Consider the following 21,549-nt stretch of genomic DNA (forward strand, 5'->3'; position numbering starts at 1 on the left):
AATGTTCAGCTTGAACTCACAAACTGTGAGATCATGACCTGAGCCGAAATCAAGAGGTGGATGCCCAACTGACTGAGCCACCTAGGCACCCCTGTATGTGCCTATCTAAATTGAAATTGAAATAAAATAGAATAAAAAACAGTTCCCAAATCACTCTAGCTACATTTTAAGTATTCAATGGCCACATGAGGCTACAGGCTACTGTACTGGACTGTGCAGATCTACAGTTTGGAAAAGCAGTCTGGGCTGAAGATAAGACACTGGCATAGAAGTTTTATTTAGTCAAGAGATCACCAAGGAAATGGACATAAATACTGGAAACAAAAGAGGATCAGATTGCAGTGGAACCATGTGATAAGACATGGAAGAAAAGAGGAAGAATTAGCAAAAAGAGAATGAAGGGTAGTGGCTAATGAGATAAAAGTTAAAAGGAGAATGTGGCGTCCCAGAAACCAGTATATTGAGAAGAGATCGAATGTGTCAAGTGCTGCTTATAGGTCAAGTAACATAAACAGGATTGACGACTTGTATGAGCAACATGAAAGTCACTGGTGAGCTTGAAAAAAAATAGGTTAGAAAGTTCAATAAATTTACAGAAGATGAAAAGTGATTAGAAATATCTGTCTGAAAACATTACGGTGGGCTGCAGTAGATACAGAATTATCTGACAGTGAAACTGAGGACCTGTGGACACAGAAAAAGCATATTTCGTAGGGGGCAAAACAAAACTCAGGAGAAATAATTGAAGCTTCATATATAAAATATTTAGGCCAAACAGGCCGCAGATCGATCCCACATAAAATGGATGCTGCCGAGCATTAACCATAGACAAAAAAAGATTAAAAAGTAAAAATAAATCAGTGGAATTGTCCCTAAAAATATTATTGAACATACCACTTGGGAAGAGTGAAGACTTCTACAGTGAATACTGTTGCCCTACTTCTCATTCTGGCAATGAGTGTGACAGCCTGACAAGTGGACTCATTTATCTTGCTTGCTTACCCTGAATATAAGCTGCCAGTTAATATGTCTTAGCCACATATACAAAGTCCTCAATACTTTCTGCTAAAGTGAACAAAATAGCAAGATTATAGAGCTATTTACACCACAGAAGAGGGACACCATATTTGTACCCAGTCCTTCATATAAAAAAAAAAGACAAATACCAATGATCATCAGAAACAAAGGAAAAACCACTGGCATGAAACAAAAACATAGGATACATAAACAGATGAAAAAACTGAACACAGGAGAAAAACATCAATTCAGAGAAAAGAACTTTATTTAGAATTAGGAAGACGTAATGACATCCACAAAACTCTGACACCAGAAAAAAAGGGACAAACAGGACAAGAAAGAGACCATAAAGATCAGAAGGACAGTTGGTGAATTAAGAAAGATTCAGAATCAAGAGAGGGCTCTGAGACTAACTAGCCAAAGGACAGGACTCAAAGATGGGTCCACAGTTTCTACTGGAAAAATGGTAATGCTGTCATCCAAAATGAGGCAGGAGAATAAAATACAGAAGCTTTTTTCAGGAAATGAAAGCTCATGCATGGCAATGATTACATGTGTGTCACATATATGACCAAAGTGGTTAGTTTATATATATCTTGCTACACAAGCTTGAGGCTAAGTATCTTCTGAATTTCATATTTCAGAGCCATCCATACTACAGTAGCTGTTTAACTTTGCCTAAGCTCTCAAATTTACATGTGATCTTTTAAAAAAGGATGCTATACACAAGTATCTTCTATAAATCTTCAAAATATAAAAAAAAACAAAAAGGTTCCTAATACATCAATTAGAAAATTTTGTACAAGATAAACATCAGAATATCTATAAAATGCAAATTCAAAGGTCTGGCATGTATTTTGGCTGCATTAGGATTAAATTAGGTAGTTCTCATATTTATTAAATCAGTAGAATCTCATTTTAATTTCTTATAGTTAGTGGCTTTCAATTGCTTTCTTTTTATTTTTCAGTGAATGTTAATATAATTATTTCACCTTTAAAGTGAATCCACTGGGTAAGTACTACAATATACTTCAACAACTAAATTTAATAGGCTCTTAAACAAAACACATGCGCATGCGCGCGTACACACACAAATGTGAGTTAAAAAAATAAAAGGAAAGCTTAAAGTTTTTTATTTTTAACACATGGGGGGAAAGGTTGAAAATTATAAGGTTGGAACCATATACACAATATAAATACCATATAAAGTAGCTTCTTAGAAAATAATTGGCTAGCATCTAATGGACAAATTTAAGCTCATTCAAATCAACAGATTTAAATGAGGAGAAATGTTTGCATTCATATTCTCTCTTCAGAGGGTATTAGGAAAAATTTAGTAACTCAATGGGGACATTAATATGAAATGCATATCCATGTGAATGAAGAACCATTCATTAAATATATTAGTATTTACTAGAGTTGATAAAATGATTTTTAAATTAGGAAATGATAAATATACAGATTATACTTTGTTATCAACACAATTAGAAACACTTTACTAATTCAAATGATATTTATTACTGAGGAAGTATAAGGGCTTCTATTACAAGTAAGGATAAGTTTTATTCTTTTAACAAAGGGCTTGGGGCGCCTGGGTGGCTCAGTCAGTTAAGCGGCCGACTTCAGCTCAGGTCATGATCTCGTGGTCCATGAGTTCGAGCCCCGCTTCGGACTCTGTGCTGACAGCTCAGAGCCTGGAGCCTGTTTCAGATTCTGTGTCTCCCTCTCTCTCTCTGACCCTCCCCCGTTCATGCTCTGTCTGTTTCTGTCTCTGTCTCAAAAATAAATAAATGTTAAAAAAAAAAATTTAAAACAAAGGGCTTGACTTGGATCACTGGAGAATTACTTAGTAAAAATAATGATATTGGTTACTAAAATGGCACCTTAATTCTTTAATGTAACAATCAAACATCAATGTTAGATATTCCAATTACAAGCAACAACAAAAAAAATCTAACAAATAAAATCTCATTCTTTGTGGTAGGGAAATATAAAATAGTGATTTGTTAACGAAAAAGTATTCATGAAATCAAGGTCATTTGCTCAGTGTCTAGAAAAATCCAAATATGAATATAGTCCCACACCTCCAGGGTTTTGTGTTGACTCGTACTTATGGGGAAAACCAAAGTTTCAAAGTTAAGTGGATTCCAGTGGATTATTTAAGTTTGAGACGCTTGTTTGAAAACTTTCTTCTTAAAATTACTTCATCTTAATGTCTTTTTTGGCATGCTTCTAAAAATTCTACAACCAGGGGCGCCTGGGTGGCGCAGTCGGTTAAGCGTCCGACTTCAGCCAGGTCACGATCTCGCGGTCCGTGAGTTCGAGCCCCGCGTCAGGCTCTGGGCTGATGGCTTGGAGCCTGGAGCCTGTTTCCGATTCTGTGTCTCCCTCTCTCTGCCCCTCCCCCGTTCATGCTCTGTCTCTCTCTGTCCCAAAAATAAATAAAAAACGTTGAAAAAAAAAAAATTAAAAATTCTACAACCATTATTTGCCTCTCTGACGTGTTCTTTTTTTCTATAATCATCACTTATCACATTTTATTAAAACGTGTCTTGAAATAAGAATTCCTCCATTCCTTTGGCCACAATACAGATTGTATGATTCCAAACAAACAAACAAACAAAAAAATCAGAAGAATCTCCTATAAAATCTCATATTGTTTATTCTTACAATTTCTTATGGATTTCAAAGTATTAAAAATATTTTTCTGATCCTCACAATGAAGTAGAAAACAGACACAATACACCTGGAGAGATAAAGGCAGTTACCCAAGAAAACAGCTGGGCAGTGGCACAATTAGGGCTTGGGCCCAGCTCCCCTGGCCTTCTGACCCCAGGTCTAGTGCAGTACTTTTTGCACCATAAGGCACATGTACTGAATTTAGAAAACTGGTTGTTTTGGAAAACAAATTCTTGCTTTTAAAAACTGCATAGTAGGGGTGCCTGGAGAGCCCAGTCGGTTAAGCAGCTAACTCTTTAATTTCGGCTCAGGTCATGATCTCACAGTTCGTTAGCTTGAGCCCCACATCAGGCTCTTCACTGACAGCATGGAGCCTGCTTGGAATTCTCTCTCCTCTCTCTACCCCTACCCCACTCGTGCTTGCTCTCTCTCTTTCAAAAATAAATAAACGTAAAAAAATTTTAAAAAACACTGCATAATAAAAATATTTTTGATTCTTTTTAGTACCATAAAGCACATTTAAGGACATGTGTCTATAGAAAATCAGTTAATTCTGCAGACATCTTTATCTGTGATGGCAAATTCATTCCTGTCACCTGTCCCACCACCCAAATCGCAATCTTGGAATTCTGGAAGTCTGTTATCAGAATTCAATAAAACATGCTTTCAATTAACACTTTAAAGTTCATTAAGTAATACTATGAGAAAACTGCCAATTCTGATAACATGAGAGAGTTCTTTGAAGCTCATTTTACCTTCCTTAAAATGGAAACCCCCTTCTACCATCAGCTGTGTTTACGCAGAGTCATTGTAACTCTCGATTTTTGCCAACATGTTTTCTTTCCCTTCCTCTGAAATACAAGTGTCACGTTTCCAACTTGGATGTAATCTACCTTCTATGATGGGTTATATAATGATATTACAGAATCTCTGGTGAAACTAGGGTCCAGGATTCATTTTAAATTTCAGTGGTATTATAAGTTTTGCATTTTTCTGCAAATAATTAAAACCTTAGGAAATACTGAAATCTTGAAAAGAATAAAAATTAATTTTAACTGGAAAGTGGCTCCTAATTTTAAGAGCTGGTCAAGGGAATAAGTGTCTACTTGTCAAAGGCATGCGAAATCAATGGAAAAAATCCAGTTCTTCAAATATTAAACATGTAGATGCACAAAAGTTAACTTGGTATCTCTTAACCAATACTGAAGCCATCTGAATCAGTTTATGATTATGTCTAAATCAGATACTTTGCCTGTTTAGGATATGATAAAAACTTAGATTAAATGGTTGTTTGTAAAGTTTAATATATGTTTATATGGGCTATTGGAAAGCGCAACCAAATTATGGACAAGACAGAGCTATTACTGATTGTTTTTAAAAGCCATGTCACACGGTCTTCCCTATCAAACTCCAAGTCTACAATGAAAAGAGATATATTAATAAACACATTAAAAAATGTCCTATTTTGTATGACTCAACTTACCTACTGAATATGAAATAAATTTAACTTAAAGCAATGCTGTGAACTAATAAGGGGTGCCTGGGTGGCTCAGTAGGTTGAGCATCTGACTCTTGATTTTGCCTTGGGTCATGATCTCATGGTTCGTGAGTCTGAGCCCCACATCAGGCTCTGTGCTGACAGTGTGGAGCCTGCTTCTTGAGATTCTTTCTCTCCCACTCTCTCTGTCCCTCCCCCACATAAGCTTGTATTCTCTCCCTATCTCAAATACACTTAAAAAAAGATACACTAAATACATAAAAATGAAGCATGCTGCCCTTCAAATATAAACATGAAAAGATGATACCACCTATCCCACTGCCAGTAGAATGAGCCACTTCCTGCTAATTTCTGCTGCCCATAACAGTAATTAATTCTATTTTTTACTAAATAATCCACATTTTAAAATTTACTTCCATAATAAGTACTCTTGAGATGGCTGAATGGGATCTGGGATTGAGACAAACTATCACAGAACAAAATTTCTCTGCAGAGAACCTGTTGATTTGACTGCACACTTAAATACCACAGTATCACTGAAACTAAACCTTAAAAAAAAAAATTAACAACTAGCAAACACAGAATTATATTTAAAGGTCAAAGAAAGCAAAGTAAAAGTTCGTCAATCCTTAGGAAATACCTTCATTTCACCTCAGCTTTAGCACAGAGTTAGTACTGTTCAGATTATTATTCTACAGATTACAGACCTCCAAAGCTGGTAACAAAAGAGAACACCTGCAGCCAGAGGGACCATGTGGCAGAGTGGGAGGTCAACGGACCAGGAATGAAAGAGTGGCTCCAGGGCCAGCCTCACGGACAGAATCGAGAAGGCAGTCCACTCCACCTCCTACACTCGTGCCTTCCTCTAGGAGTAGGCAGTTTGGTACGGTAGTATGAGAGGGACGGAGCTAGGAGCGAGGAGATACTGTTTTAAGACACTACCAGCTACACGGACTCTGTCAAGCCAGACTCTCTGCCTCTCCCTTTCACTGTAAAGGGCTGAGCAGCCAAAGTTTTAACGTCCTAGATGCTCTAGAAGGATTTCATGCCCTATGATTTTAATGTTTACCCTACTTCCAAGAAAGTTTTATCGAAGATCACATGAGAATGTATATAAAAGCACTTCATAATTTTTTTTTATAAACACAAGTTACTCTTATTGTTTTAGAGATTTTCTTCATTATATACTAAAGAAGTATGGAGACAGTTTTGAGATGCAGTATAACATGTCCTCTACATGGTGAGGCATGATGAGCTATAACCTTCAGTTTAACCTAAAATGTTAAGATTACATTTTTGTTTTGTTCCCTCCAGCTTTATTAAAGTGTAATTGACAAAATTATAAAATTTTCATTCTTATAAAAGTTACTCGGGAAGAGATTTTTTTGGGGGATTTATAGTTTTAATTTTAACAGGATTAATAGAATTAGCTGATTTATTCCTTTGTAACTAAGAACCTAGAGTAATAGCCTAATGAATACTTCTTGAAATAAGGATCTCATAAGAGTTGTATCCAGCTTTTTTCCTGTCTAACCCATTCTTCACTCAGTTACCAGACGTATTTTTTAAAAACACACTTTGGACAGCTCTATTTTACCTAGAAAATAAAATATGAACTCTTCAGTAGGATACAAATTGACCCCCACCTACCTTCGCAGACTCAGTTCTTCTTAAGTACATTCACCTGAGCATTTCTTCCAGCTAACTAAGAGTCAACCCCCCTAGCCAAGCCAAGCTGTCTTTAAAGCAAAGGTCTGGTTACCCGCTTCTTGGCTCTCTTGGCATGGTCCCTTAACCCCCGGCTGTTAAGGAGGCCAACATGAAGACAGGGGCATGATTCTGAAAGGTTTCATAAGACAGGGTGGGAACTCTGGGAATCATTCTAATTGTGATAGGAAGCCATTTAAGAGCTTTAAGCAGGAAAGTAACATGCTCCAATTCATTTTTTTTTTCCAATTCATTTTTCAAAGAATCACATTGCTCTAGGGAGAATAAGCTAAGAAACAAGAGTGGAGGTGTAGGAAGTGGTGGGAAAAAAGATGACTAAAAATTTACTCCTTAGTTTCACCTAACAACTAGGTGAATGTGGCTGGAGCGCTGGGATTGGGAAGCCTCGGTGTGTGTGCAGGAGGGAAAGTGGAGGTGGAAGGCGGGGTTTGTGGCATAAATTCTATTTGGACATAGAAAAATCTGAGAAAACTCAGCTGCTCGGTCCGTCTCTATTCCAGTCCTGCTTTGCTTACACTATGATTTTATAATCTATCCAATGCTGACATAATTTGGTCCACACTCACTACTGTCTCCAATCAGACTGAAAGCTGCTTGAGAGTGGAGACTATAATATTTAGTCCATTTAAGAAAGGATCTTCAACAATGGAGCCACTTACAATGATTGTAGAATGAAAAAAGGCACTGTTCTAGTAACTCCGAGGAATGCAAATCAAAGAAGAAAAAGTTACTTTTCTAGCAGTCTCCATTACATAGAACTTACCCTGAATAAGAGTTAACAGAAATGACTACAGACCATAAACCTGCTTTGGAGTCTAGCCTTCCAGCATAGAAACTCCTATAGAACGTGAATCAAACCAACCTGTGCTCTTCAGCCTCCTAGCATGAGGGCTAGAGGGTCCATCCTGATTAGCTCTGTGTTAAGGAGCTTTTCTTTATACTGTACAAAGCCAAATGTCTACAGATATGACTTGAATATTTACAGAGATTTTCAAGTAAGATTTTTATTTTTAAACATTCTATCTACATTTGTTTTTATAGTCTTATATTTTAGATTCTAATGGTTTTTTTGTACAGTGGGGAACACTTAACTATCCTTTTTTAAGGCTCATTTGAATACAGAACAGCATCATAGAATTTTTATTTATTTATTTATTTTTTTATTATTTTTTTTACAGCATCATAGAATTTTTAAGACAGAAACTCTTTAAATTCAGAGCCCTCATTTATCTGTAGGGATGAGAAAACTGAGGCCTGAAAAAATTTCTTGGGATTCTACAGTCATTTAGAAATGGAGCCAGATGTAGAAACTAGTTCACCTGTTTCCTACTGCATAGTTTTTTTCCCACAAAGATACACTTCTGAATGAATGAAATGGATTAATTTGGCCATTTTGCAATGGATTCCATATTCTGCTTTTATAATTTTTCCATACATTGATACCTCAACAAATTTTATAGGAAGGCTATGCCTTAAAATGAGGTCAGGCATATTAATAACTGAAACAATCAAGTGAAGCAGTGTTACCATCTATCATATGGTTTAATGGTAATGCTTCTAAGATAGTGTATACACAGAGAGATGCATGATACAAATGCTACACTCAAGGCCATGGAAAGCTGAAGGTAAATGGACCAAATCCTATGTATAATGGTGAAGTCTGAAAGACTGGCCTTTATCATATCTGGCTTTCCTTTTTCCTTTATTTGTCTCAGTGGCAATCCCTCTTCCCATTTCAAAAGGCTTCCTATCTATCCCTATTTTTCCCTTTATAGAAAAGGGAAGAATTCTTCATCTATCATCTTCACTTTGTTGGCTGACACTACTTGAATGAGTTTTAATCAATATATTAACTTAACCAGATTTGATCCTGAAGCATCCGGATGACAGGAATCAAGTGGTAGAGATACGTTCTTTCTTTCCTAGTCATTAAAATGACCTGATTTGAGGGCAAACTAAGTATCTACTTAGGGTGTAGGGATTAAGAGTCTAAAGGGGTGGCACATAGTGTGCCCTTTACTGTGCCTAAAAATTACTAATGCCATTGTTCCAACTTCTGGCACACATCTAAAACACTGGAAATTCAAAATTTCTAAGGTTTGAGATAACTTAATTATTATAGTGATTTGCAATGAGAATTGAAAGTATTTTCACAGCTAGTGTATATACATTCATCATGTTAATAAGTATGTTATATTCATATGGTACCTATGCTTACAAAGTGTTTTCATATGTGCTATGTGATTTGAAGTTCAACAATATCTAATGTAAACATCACTTCCACTTTTCAAATGAAGATTTAAAGTTCTCATATAATAAGAGTAATAAAAGGCACAGCCAGGACTGAATAGAAGAACTGTTAATTTAAGTATGTTCACACTGTAATGCGTAACTTATACAGCAATATTAAAATGCAACTATATTAAAACAGCTTGTATATGTAAACTCCAAATACTTTTAAAGTAGAAAAGTAGTATTGCCCTGGATTTGTAAATAATGTGAATCTTTTCAAGCTCAAGTTTCTTATTATAATCTCTTTGTCAAAGATAATCATTTTGTTATTCCCAGCTGTCTCATCTTTCTAAAAGAATTCAATAGAAAATACACTGTCAAAACATACAGCTCAACAAACAGAAATAGTCCTCTTTAATTACCCAAAATACACATTTCTCACCTTGATGCTTTTTCTTTGACATCCTTTGAAAATATTATTCAAATAAATTTAAAACATTCGCCTAAAAATTTGCAACTGTACAGTTCGTTTCAACTCAGTGACTTATGTAGATTTCTATATCCTGTTTCTTCCCAAATGTATTCTACCTTGGCTTTCCTTGAAATTATAAAATGGGATTATCCATCAACTATGGTTCTTTTATCCAAGGGAAACTGAATCAGATTTAATATCACACGTTTAAAATGCATGTTTTGCTACTTTAAAATTATTTTCTGTTCAACAAAATAGAGCTTTGAGAGCTATCTACTATTAAATTTACCAGGTTCAAATTTGCTTTTGAAATAACTTCAGTGATTTTAAAGAAAAAAAAATGCCAGAACATAACTCAAATATGAGAACTGACCATTACAATGCTATGAGCTACAGTTCTCAAGTGAAATAAATGGCATCTTCTAAAAAAACAGTATCTGAACATTTAAAAGAGTACTCAAAATAAGAAAAGGGGCTCACCGGTCTGAGTGAAACCAAACTGATGAAGAATCTGATGAGCGGCCAGCATGTCTGACTGCTTTACCTTAGACGGCTGTGAGGAGGCTGGCATTGAAGTAAACGAGAGATTTTTGTTGACCTGTAATAGGAAAGGCAAATCAGAACCAAAGTGTAATTTCCTGGGTTACTGATGCAAAAACTGGATGAGAAATGTTTGCTTACAATGCAAACCAGGACACATGTTGGTCAAAACAAGTGGTAACGATTTATATGCTTAGTTTTTAAAGTTTACAGAGTAATTTTTATCAAGAAAGGAATACAGTGGTAATGAAAGCAGAACTATAAAGTAAATCTGCCTTACTAAAACAAATGTGCTTATCATGGAATTGACATTATTAATAACAGAGTGGTCTTTTTATTTAAAAAAATTTTTTTAATGTTTACTTATTTTTGAGACAGACAGAGACAGAACGCAAGTGGGTCAGGGGCAGAGAGAGAGGGAGACACAGAATCTGAAGCAGGCTCCAGGCTCCAAGCTGTCAGCACAGAGCCCAACGTGGGGCTCGAACTCACAGACTGTGAGATCATGACCTGAGCCGAAGTCGGATGCTCAACTGACTGAGCCACCCAGGCGCCCCAATAACAGAGTGGTCTTAAAAGTTATGCAAAGACATGCAAAAATTAAAAATGACCTGCCCCCTTAATTTTCAATTAAGAAAGTGAGAATGTTTCACAGCCACACTTCTTTAACATTCTGTGAAATAGCAGGTACTTCCTTTTCAGAGACTGTACAGAAAACACCTCTAATATTCACATTTTCATACATCACGGTGACACAGGTAACACAGCTGTAACCTAACCTGCCAAGTGGAATAGTTTCCACTGTCTGAATACAATGGTCTTCTAGAACCATACACATTAAATGTATATTAGTAAATTTATCTTGCAACTTATAATTAATTTCAGCAATGATCTAGTCTCTTGTTGGTTATTAATAAATCATTATACCTTTATTATTTTTGAAATAACTTCATTTTCAGAAATCATGATAAAATGTGATCTAATTCTGAAAAATTCTGAAGTCTGAATTTCTAATTTATTGTAAAATATAATCTGTGAATTGCCAAACTGTTAAATGATAGTTTATGGCATATAAATACTAATATATGAAAATAGTTGCCTTCCCTTGCTCTTTTTAAAAAATAATCAGAGGACAACTACTGTACTAATATTAAAAAATTCCCTTTTGATGTTCTACATAGCAGTAGACTGTGGTTCCTGCATGTCCTTTATCTGACTCATCATTCATATAATGTTTGTAAATGCTTCTCTTCTTTCAAATAGTGATAGTAAATGATGTATCAAACTTTTCTCCTAAAGCAAAGGCTTTTACGTATTTGGTAAAAAAAATTATATATTACACCATATAATAGTATAGCTCTAAAGTTTGTAAACTGTTATGATGTCATTTTATAAAAAACAAAAATATTTTTCAAAATAGGGTCAAATACCACATCAGTGCTAAAAATTATCCAGCTTTAAAAATTCTATCAGGAGCCATGATGGAACGTTGAGCAACATTAATGGTGACTATTTACATCAATACAATACCAAAAGTGTCAATGAAATCATCTCACATTTTTGAGTTTTATTTCCATCTTTAAGTGAAGATGATAAAAATAGTATGCATGCTTCATTGGGAATGTGCTGGAGGAACAATAAAGATGAATTGGTATTATAAAGTGCTATTTATGTATGCAAAACATAAAGCACTGGATAACATATTAAATAAAAAATATATGAAATAGAGTATGTTGGCAAAGGGAAGCCATAAAGTGCTATACAAATATAAAGTGCTATAGAAATATTAGTTATTATTATTAACATCACTAGAAGTAAGAGTAATTAGGAATATGTTATTATAATGATACGGTAAATTTTTCATAGTGCTATGCTTTTAAATGGAAATATTATACACAATGATATATATTTATCACTTAACTATTTAATCCACTTCTCTTTTTAGAATCATTTTCAGTTTTACTTCTGTGTTCTTATAAAGTTTTTTCCTACATGTCAAACAATGCATTTTGAAATCTGGTCCAAAGGAACAAGTGTATGCTGGGGACACACACACACGCACGCACGCAGACAGACACACACACACACACACACACACGCATACTACAGGCTTCTTTAGTCTTCTTCTTCAAATATTTACCTGTGCTAAAACCAAAAAGAACACTGGGGAAGCTAGAATAGGATACTTCAATGTCTCTGCTCAAACAGAGACTTCACATATTCTTCCTAGGCATTTTAAAAATTCTGTTCCTTCTCAACACATTTCTTTAGGGACTATCTAATACCTATGAGGTGGTAAGTAGCAACATACAGCAGATTTCAAGGCTTTGGATAGGTGTTAATTATTATAGTGACTTGAAATTCGCACTCCAAGTATTTTCAAAGCTAGCCTATACATATTCACTACTTTACTTAAGGGGAGAAAAATAATAATAACCATTAACTAGAGTGAAGCAATATCTATTTTTGAAATATATGCTGTGGAAAAGAGTTGCTTAATAGTTTTACAACAACAGAAAGGTTGGCTAAGATAGTCTACCCTACACAAATCTACCCTCTTTTCACAACACACTTTTCTGCTTGCTTCATGCAAAAACCACAGTCTGCCAAAGTCAGTTTAATACCTCCAAATTGGGGAGAACTAAAAAACATAAAAACTTAAATGAAATTCTTAATAGTAAAAAGGAAAACATATCACCTGAACTTGGGCCAAGTTAATCACAAAAATGCTTTTGCTTAACTCTTTCTGAAAGTAAGCAGCTTTGGGCAAAATATGCAAATACTAATTCTCTAGGAGGAGGTTAATTTTCATATTAAAAAAGTCATTATCCTGACCTCAAATTGAGCGCACAACACTGAACAAGCTAACAATTAGTTTCTTGTTTAGTGATTAGCTAAACTATGAAACCTTTGGGAGATACATAACACTCATTTTCACATGTATTTATAGACCTCATCATTTTAGCTGATTTTAGATTATATGGTACATACACATGAAGTAGAATTGTTTTTAAAATTTCAAGTTGTGGAGATACTTCAAATTGCTTTTAAATTATAACTTGAAAGATAATATGGTCTATACATTTATGTTTGCAAATGTGTCTCCCCTCCTTCCTCCAAAAGGCTATTTTTTTCCATTACACTGGAACAACAATGCAGATAATACTTTCATTTGAAGACAGTTCTGGTTGCAAAAAAAAAAGCCCAATACCCAGGAAATGTTCTGTTGCAAACTGAATGTCTGTTATAAATATTAGAATCCCAGTATTAAAGAACAAGTGAAAGAGAAAACCTGAGCCACAATGAGACTCGAGGCAACTGAAGTCAGTCAGGTATCTTAACATTCTCATATGATAAACTAAAGCAGCTTAAGTTCCTGTGATTTCTAGGGTAGTAAAACCTAACAAATGAGTAGCCTGTGGCGTCATAAAGAGAAATTCAAACATGAGCTCTAGGTCCCTAGGTATTTTCCATATAAGCTACCACAGTAAAGTGAGGGATCAGGAAGAAACACTGTTCGTGCAGAAGAGAAATTCCTACAGTAGGGTAAGGTGCCAGGAAGTCTCCCCCCAAATCAGTTCATCACTGCTACATGAACTAAAACCAGAATTCAAATTTGAATCAGTCATAACGAAGTTTTATTTTGCAGTATTTAATCAAGATTTTTTGAACTTCTGATCACACACCAAGGACTGGTAGTTCAAAGATAACTGATATGATTCCTCCATGCAAAGCTTAAAAATTAAGATGTAGTGCTAGTTCAAACCATTTATCCAACATGTCTTAGTCAAAGTCAATTTATCTCAATGTCTTTGGTTTTCTCCAAACTTTACCTCCTTTCTCAGAAAGTGTATTTCCTTACTTCACAGAGAAAATTTGGTCTTCAAGTCTCTGAAACCCTCATTTTCAAACCTCTCAAAGAATACAGCTCTTACATCCACCTTCACCTCTTTTCGTCTAGTGCCCCTCTGTTGAACATTAATCCCTCCATCTGTTCCCTTGGGGATACCTTTTTTTAAAGTTTATTTATTTTGGTAGAGAGTGAGAGAGTGCGTGCGTGGTAGCAGAGAGAGGGAGAGAGAATCGCAATCCACCCTAACAGCGTGGAGCCCAACACAGGGCTCGATCTTAAGAACCTCGAGATCATGACCTGAGTTGAAATCAAGAGTCCGACACTTAACTGACTGAACCACCCTGGTGCCTCTCCCTTGGGGATACTTCAAGCTCTTCCAAATTCTACGTTCAAATTCTCCACTGGCTGTTTCCCTACAGGAATAAAAGCATAGATCTTTCTACTTCAGTCTAGAAACAAATAGCAAAAAATGAAAAATTCTCACAATGATTCCATAATTTCCTTAAGCTTCACTGAAAGCCAAACTCCATGAAAAATAGCACATAACTGCTATCCATATAACTCAACCATTCAATCTCAACCAACCACAATGAAGCTTTTCTCTACCAGAAGACTAAATCTGAAGTTAAAGTCACCCAAGACTTCAACTGGGCTGATTTAGCAGATTCACTTAAGCCTCTGAGATCTCTAACACTGCCAGTCACTCTCCTCTGTTTCTGGAAAACTGTTTTCTGTGGGCTATCCTGCCAACACTGCTTATCAGGGTTGCCTGTTAGACGCACTGGGCCCTCTTCTTCCCTCACACCACAAGGTCACCCTAGGCGGTAACATTTGTTTTCATCACTTCATCTGCCTTCTATGCCGACGTTTCTGAAATCCAAAACTCTTCCAAACATGTTAAGTTCAAAGCTAAACTAACTCCCTCCACTATTTACTTTCTCAGGGAAAGCTACTGCTATCCACTTAGTTGCCTCAGCCACAAGGGTGGACATCATCCTACACGACCATCTCGCACTCCACAGAGTTGGTCACTAGGTCAATTAGATGCTTGGACATCTGACCCCACTCTTTGTCTCCAGTCAGGGCTCTGGTTCAGGCCTTTTTCTCTGCTTGCAAAGTACTGCAATAGTCTCCTGCTTTGTCTCCCTATCTCCTGTATCTCTAATTCTTCTTCTATACTACTAACAAGATAATCTTTCTGAAATGCTAATTTTACAAACATTTCTGGTTAAAACCTATCATCAGTTGTTCCACTAGATAATGTCCATAATTCTCATCCTGGCATACAAAGCTTTCTATTCTAATAATTACCTAGTTCCTCAACCTTATCACTCCTTCTCCTACGCTGGCTACGACAAACTGTGTATAACTCTGCAGACATGCCAAGTTGTTTCATGTCCCTGTCACTTAGCTCATACCGTTCCATTTCCAGGAAGGGGCTTTCCTTTTGCCTCCACTTTCCTGATGGATGCCAACTCCTTTTTCAAGCTTTAGCTCGAGTATTATATCATGTGTGAAAAGCCTTTCAGATTCTCCCAGGAGAACTTACCTCTCCCTCCCTTGTCTGCCCACCATGTCTCATATCTTATTATCATACTGTATTATCATAGCACTGGTAACACTTTGGTGTTCTTAATTATTTGGTTAATTACTATCCACCTGACTGTAATCTTCCTGAGGGTAAGAACCAGTTTTTGTTCATCTTTCTTTAATAAATAACTCCTATAAAACTAATAAGAATTGCACAGAAGTCAAATGAAGTAATATAAATGTGAAAGCAGTGCATGTTTAAAAACCTACCCAAACCTAAGGTGGTAACTGTGTTCAAGACTTCTCAAATGTAACCTTTTAATGATAAAAATTGGTAGAATGAAAGCCTTAAAAGTAAAAAATACATTAAATTTCATGGTTTAATACTCAATTTAAATCTAGAAATAGGTATGTGAAGTAACAGAAAAAAAAATATTGGTTTCTGGCTGCAGTTCCTGGCACAGAGCTCCTGTCATTTCCTAAGTGATAAAAGTACTAGAAGGATCTTTTGTTCTAATACTTGGTCTTTGACTCTGGTTCCAGACACTGAGCTCCTATATACCCTGGAATTTCCTGGGAGACAGAAATGTCTTTTGTTCTAATGAAGTCACTTTTGGTGTTCTCTGGGATGAGGGCTGGTCTCCAGAAAGATCAAGCCATGATTAGAAGCTTGGAATTTTTAGCCCATCCCCACCCCCTCCATTTTCCAGGGAGGGGAGAGGGGCTAGAAATGGAATTGTAACTGATCATGCCTACCTGAAGAAACCTCCATTAAAACGCCAAGAGTATGGGGTTCAGATAGCTTCCAGGCTGGTGATCACGTGGACGTGCTGGGAGTGCTGCGCCTGAGAGATCATGGAAGCTCCAGGCCCTTCCCACACACCTTGCCCTCTGCATCTCTTCCATCTGGATGTTCACCTGTATCCTTCATCCTTTTATAATAAACTGGCAAACAGTAACGAGTAAATTGTTCTTCTGAGTTCTTAGCTGCTCCAGGGAATTAACTGAACCTGAGGAAAATTGGCCTGGGACCCTCCAATTTACAGCTGACTGGTCAGAAACACAGGTAACAATGTGGACCCACACTGGCACCTGAAATGTCAGAGGTGTGGTGGCACGTGAAGTCTTGTGGGACTGAGTCCTTAAACCTGTGGAATCTGCTGATCTGCTGCTATCCTCAGGTGGACAATGTCACAACTGAGTTATAGTGTAGGACATCCTGTATCGCAGAGAACTGCTTGGTGTGGGAAAAAAACCACAGCCCATCTGGTACCAGAAGTGTTGTGAAGGTTGGTGGCAGAGCGAGAGTAAAGGAGACACATGGGAGTAAAACTGGCTTTTCCTAAAACAAGGGGTTTTTCTTGTTTTCTAAAACTTTCAGGAATAAAATTACATAATTTCTTTTAGTGGCCTATTTTGGCCTGTACCACTCCTACAGTCAGGCCAGTCTCCCAAATACTGTCAAAATAACAACACTTAATTTGCTTTTCTCGAGTTTTGGAATGCTATAAAGGAATAATTTTAAGCATTAAAAACAAATCTTTGGGAAAGAAGCTCTCCAAATAAGCGTAAACAACTATTCGATTAAAATCTCAACTTAATTTTTATCTCTTCATGATGAAAATATCCAAACTTTTTTTTAGGAGATTTATAAAAATTATCATCTCTGGATTCTCCATTTTTTAAACCTTTTTATTTTTTAGTGAATACTATGTTCTAAGATATATTAGATTATAATTTAATTATGACCTTACCTTCATAGCATTATTCTGCTAAACATAATTCAATGAACTTCAGCGTGGCTGCATTTATATTCATCTAGGACAGGTGATATTACTAATTTAAAAAACAAACAAATAGCTTTGAGAAGCTCACAGAGGAGTGTGGAGATTCAGAAATGTAAGATTAGAGGTGGAGGCAGTACTATGTGAAGCTGAAAAAGAAGGAAAGAAGGGAGGGAGAACAAGGAAGAGGGGAAGGAAGGAAGGAAGGAAGGAAGGAAGGAAGGAAGGAAGGAAGGAAGGAAGGAAGGGGAGAAGGCAGAAAGAGAGTTGTTTCTCTCTGAGGGAATTCATAATTTCATTCTGGAAAAGACAGCCAATATGAATTATAATTTAAGGAAGAATAGGCCCAATTCTAACACATGCCAGGTATGATATAATTATGTCCGGAAACAGGAGAAAAACAGATTTAGTTCCATTTGTGAGGAATAACACAGAGCTGAATGGACACAGACTCCAGGCAACACCATTTCTGATGTGCTTCAATCCAACTCTAAGCCAAGGAAAAGAGCAAGGAAATCCATAAATTGTAAACTCATACACCGATATTTTAGGGCTATCACAATTCAGAGCAATGCAAGACTTCTAATACCATTTCCTATCTTGGAGCAATCAGATGAGCACTCTTACAACCTCCCATCATCAAATTTGTATCCAAGCATCTACCCAGTTTCCACCTACTGGCCTATCAGAAGGGATGAAAAATCCCTTCTCTTAAGGCCAGCTCCTCCACTAGTATTCAGGATTACATCCCCTCTCACTTTTTCAAGGACTTGAGGGCAGCAATGACCACCTCTGTGGTACAGTACCCACTTCTCCATCACTGCTGAATTATTCCAATCAGCAAATAAATACACTTTAATGTTGTCCACTGACGATTCCTCTTCAGCTCCTGTTTCTCTGCTTCCCAGTCAAAATTTATGGACTTCTATTCTGTCCTCAACTCACTTCAATTGTGCGTTTGTCTCTGCCACTTACTCAGTTTCCATCAAGGTAACCAAAGGACACCATCCAGCCAAATACAATCCTCAATGTTCTATCCTCATTTTGCTCATTCTCTCAGTCACATGTGATAGTTTATCACCTCTCTTCCTTGGAATACTCTCCTCTAGGCTTCTCTGACATACGCTTCTCCTGGACCCGTGCCTCAGATCTTTAGCTACCTCTCCCCGGGAGATCTTATCCAATCTCACAGCTTACATAAATGTAGCTTTAGCCCTAACTTCTTCCCTGAACTCAAGACTCAGAAGTCCAAACACCTACCACACAACTACGTCCACATCCAAAACTCTGCTCCTAAAATCTGCTCCCTCCACGCCAGCATTCCTCACCTCATTCAAAGCTCTACTAGCATCCGTACAATTGCTGCAAGCAGCAACACAGAAGCCATCTTTCCTCTTTCCTTCACTTACACCACATCCAATCCATCGCTGAGCTGTGTTGAATCTACTTCCAAAATATATTGCGAATCTGTCCACTGCCTGCAAATTCATTATTGCCACTGTGAAATTAATTAAACAGGAGGCGATGAGTCTCAGGCAGCTCTAATGCCATGGCACCTGGCCTTACAGGCTATGGAAGCAAAGCCCAACCTAAGCCTGTAAATACCTCCAGGTTACAAAGTTGAAACCTAAGGACAACCAATCACAAATGGCCAGCTGGGCTTTAAACTATCATCAATCTCTAATTTCCTTGCTTTGCTTCAGCCTTTTTCTCTATAAAAAGTCTTTCCTCAGTTCCTGCCAGTGGAGCACTTCTAACCATGTCCAGTTTGACGCTGTGCCATTCAAATCAATTTTTGCTCAAATAAACTCTAAAAAAATTTTAATAGGTGTCAGTTTATCTTTTAACACCATCCTTAGTCCAGGTACCATCTCCTCATGGACAACCATGAAAGTCAGCTAACTGATCTGCTTGAAGACTTACTCCCTTTAAAATCTATTCTCACATTCTCCCCAGCTTAATACCTCCATCACAGCTTCTCTGATTAAAACAACACCTAACTCCTTACTGAAGGTTTAGCAGAATATGTCACCCTCGAATATGCCTCTTTGGCATAAGGATTATTTTCAGAAACTGCGGACACTGGAAAAGCTCTGAAAACAGGTAGAGAAGCTACCCTTCAATGAGGGAAATGTACTTAAAATTTTTTTAATGTTTCTTTATTTTTGAGAGAGAGAGAGAGAGAGAGAGAGAGAGAGAGAGAGAATGAGTGGGAAAGGAGTAGAGAGACAGGGAGTCACAGAATCCAAAGCAGGGTCCAGGCTCTGAGCTGTCAGCACAGAGCCCAACGCGGGACTCAAACCCACAAACCGTGAGATCATGACCTGGGCCAAAGTCAGATGCTTAACTGACTGAGCCATCCAGGTGCCCCAGGAAATGTACTTTAAAAAGGAGGCCTTTGGGGGGCCTGGGTGGCGCAGTCGGTTAAGCGTCCGACTTCAGCCAGGTCACGATCTCGTGGTCCATGAGTTCGAGCCCCGCGTCAGGCTCTGGGCTGATGGCTCGGAGCCTGGAGCCTGTTTCCGATTCTGTGTCTCCCTCTCTCTCTGCCCCTCCCCCGTTCATGCTCTGTCTCTCTCTGTCCCAAAAATAAATAAAAAACGTTGAAAAAAAAATTTTTATAAAAAGGAGGCCTTTACTAGGAAAAGAGCTATGCCCAGAGAGACCTTTTTCACTGGAGGGACTTAACTACATGGCAGGGCAGGCTTTGTTCGCCTAACAGTTCCTCCTCTCACTTTCCTGGGAACGGCTGCCTTCCCACTTTGGAGCCTTATATCCCTATCCCTCCCTTTCCTACACTAAGGATGGTTTATAAAAGCCTCAATTGCCTGCAGCTTGTAGTCTCATATCTTTGTGGGGCTCCCATATGTGCATAATTAGATTTTTTTCTTTTATTAATCATTCTTATGTCAACTTAACCATCAGACCTAGAAGGACAGAACCTAGGAGAGAAGGGAAATCATTCCTCCCCTGCATTACCATGCTTACAGGCATTTTAAAAGGCATGCATGGTCTCCTGATCACCTCTCCAACCTCGTCACGAAACACCGTTTCTCCTTACTTGCTCATGATTACTACTTACACACAGTGCTCTTCTTTCTGCCAGTTATATTTCCAGATGAGGATTTTCCAGGACAGGACTAGCTCCTTGTCAAATGTTTCTCTCAGAGAGGCCTTTTATGAACACACTTTGAGGGCAGCCGTCCCCCACTCCCCTGGCATTCTCTGTCTCGGGGATCTACTTTTATTGTTACGTCACTTATTGTCTGAAATTACCTTGTTTCCTTTTTTTACCATTTATCTTCCTATGACAAAATGTGCCTATTCACTGTTCTAACACAAGCACACATGTGCGTGTGTGTGCGCGCGCACACACACACACACACACACACAATACTTACTAAAGCATGTTAATGGAAAAAAGGAATGAATCTTCAACAACATAAAAATTCGGCTGGGATTTAAGGAAGAAAAAACTTAGATACCTGGCAAAATTTACTATCCTGGTTGCAACAAATGAGAAACTGCAGAAATATATTTTGCTTTTAAGACTAAGGACTTTTGACAATGGCGCCCAGACCACTCAATGGGGCACGAACAGCCTTTTCAACAACTGGTGCAGAGACAACTAGGTGGCCACATGCAATGGGATAAAGTTATACCTCCACATAGCATTTATACACATAAAAAAAGAGAAAATAATCACAGACTAAGTGTTAGAGTTAAAAATATTAAAATCTTAAGAAGAAGTACATCTTTGATGTGTCGGGTTAGGCAATGGTTTATTAGATATGATACCAAAAGCAAAGTGACAGAAGAAAAAATAGATAAACTGAACTTCACAAGAATTAAGACCTTTTTGCTTTAAAGGCCATCATCAAGAAAGTGGAAAGACAACTCACAAAGTGGGGTAAAACATTTGCAAATCATCTATCTGATAAGAGACTTGTATCCAGAACTCTTAAAAAGTGCATATTAAAAAGACAATTTTTTTTTAAATGGGCAAATGATTTGACCAGACACTTCTCTAAGCAAGATATACAAATGGCACATCAAACATGCTCAATGTCGTTAGTCATTAGGGAAATGCAAATCAAAAGCCACAACGAGATACCACTTCTCACCAACTAGGATAGCTATCCTAAGAAAGACAGAAAATAACAAGTGTTGGTAAGAATGAAGAGAAACTGGAACCCTTACACATTCCTGGTGGGAA

General features: G+C 37.3%; 1 protein-coding gene across 10 annotated transcripts in view; it reads right to left on the bottom strand.

Moving 5' to 3' along the window:
* The window catches only part of AHI1 (Abelson helper integration site 1), a 212,238-nt gene that overhangs the window by 103,046 nt on the left and 87,643 nt on the right, over positions 1 to 21,549 (bottom strand). For all 10 annotated transcript variants that reach the window (XR_009263326.1, XR_009263327.1, XM_058735365.1 and 7 more), the window contains one exon: positions 10,107 to 10,224. Coding sequence is in view for 8 of the 10 variants with exons in the window: in XM_058735365.1 (XP_058591348.1) it covers positions 10,107 to 10,224 (118 nt within the window). In the remaining 2 variants the exon portion in view is untranslated. The remainder of the gene's footprint in view (positions 1 to 10,106; positions 10,225 to 21,549) is intronic.

The sequence above is a fragment of the Neofelis nebulosa genome, chromosome 6 (assembly GCF_028018385.1).
Source record: "Neofelis nebulosa isolate mNeoNeb1 chromosome 6, mNeoNeb1.pri, whole genome shotgun sequence".
Taxonomy (NCBI): Eukaryota; Metazoa; Chordata; class Mammalia; order Carnivora; family Felidae; genus Neofelis; species Neofelis nebulosa.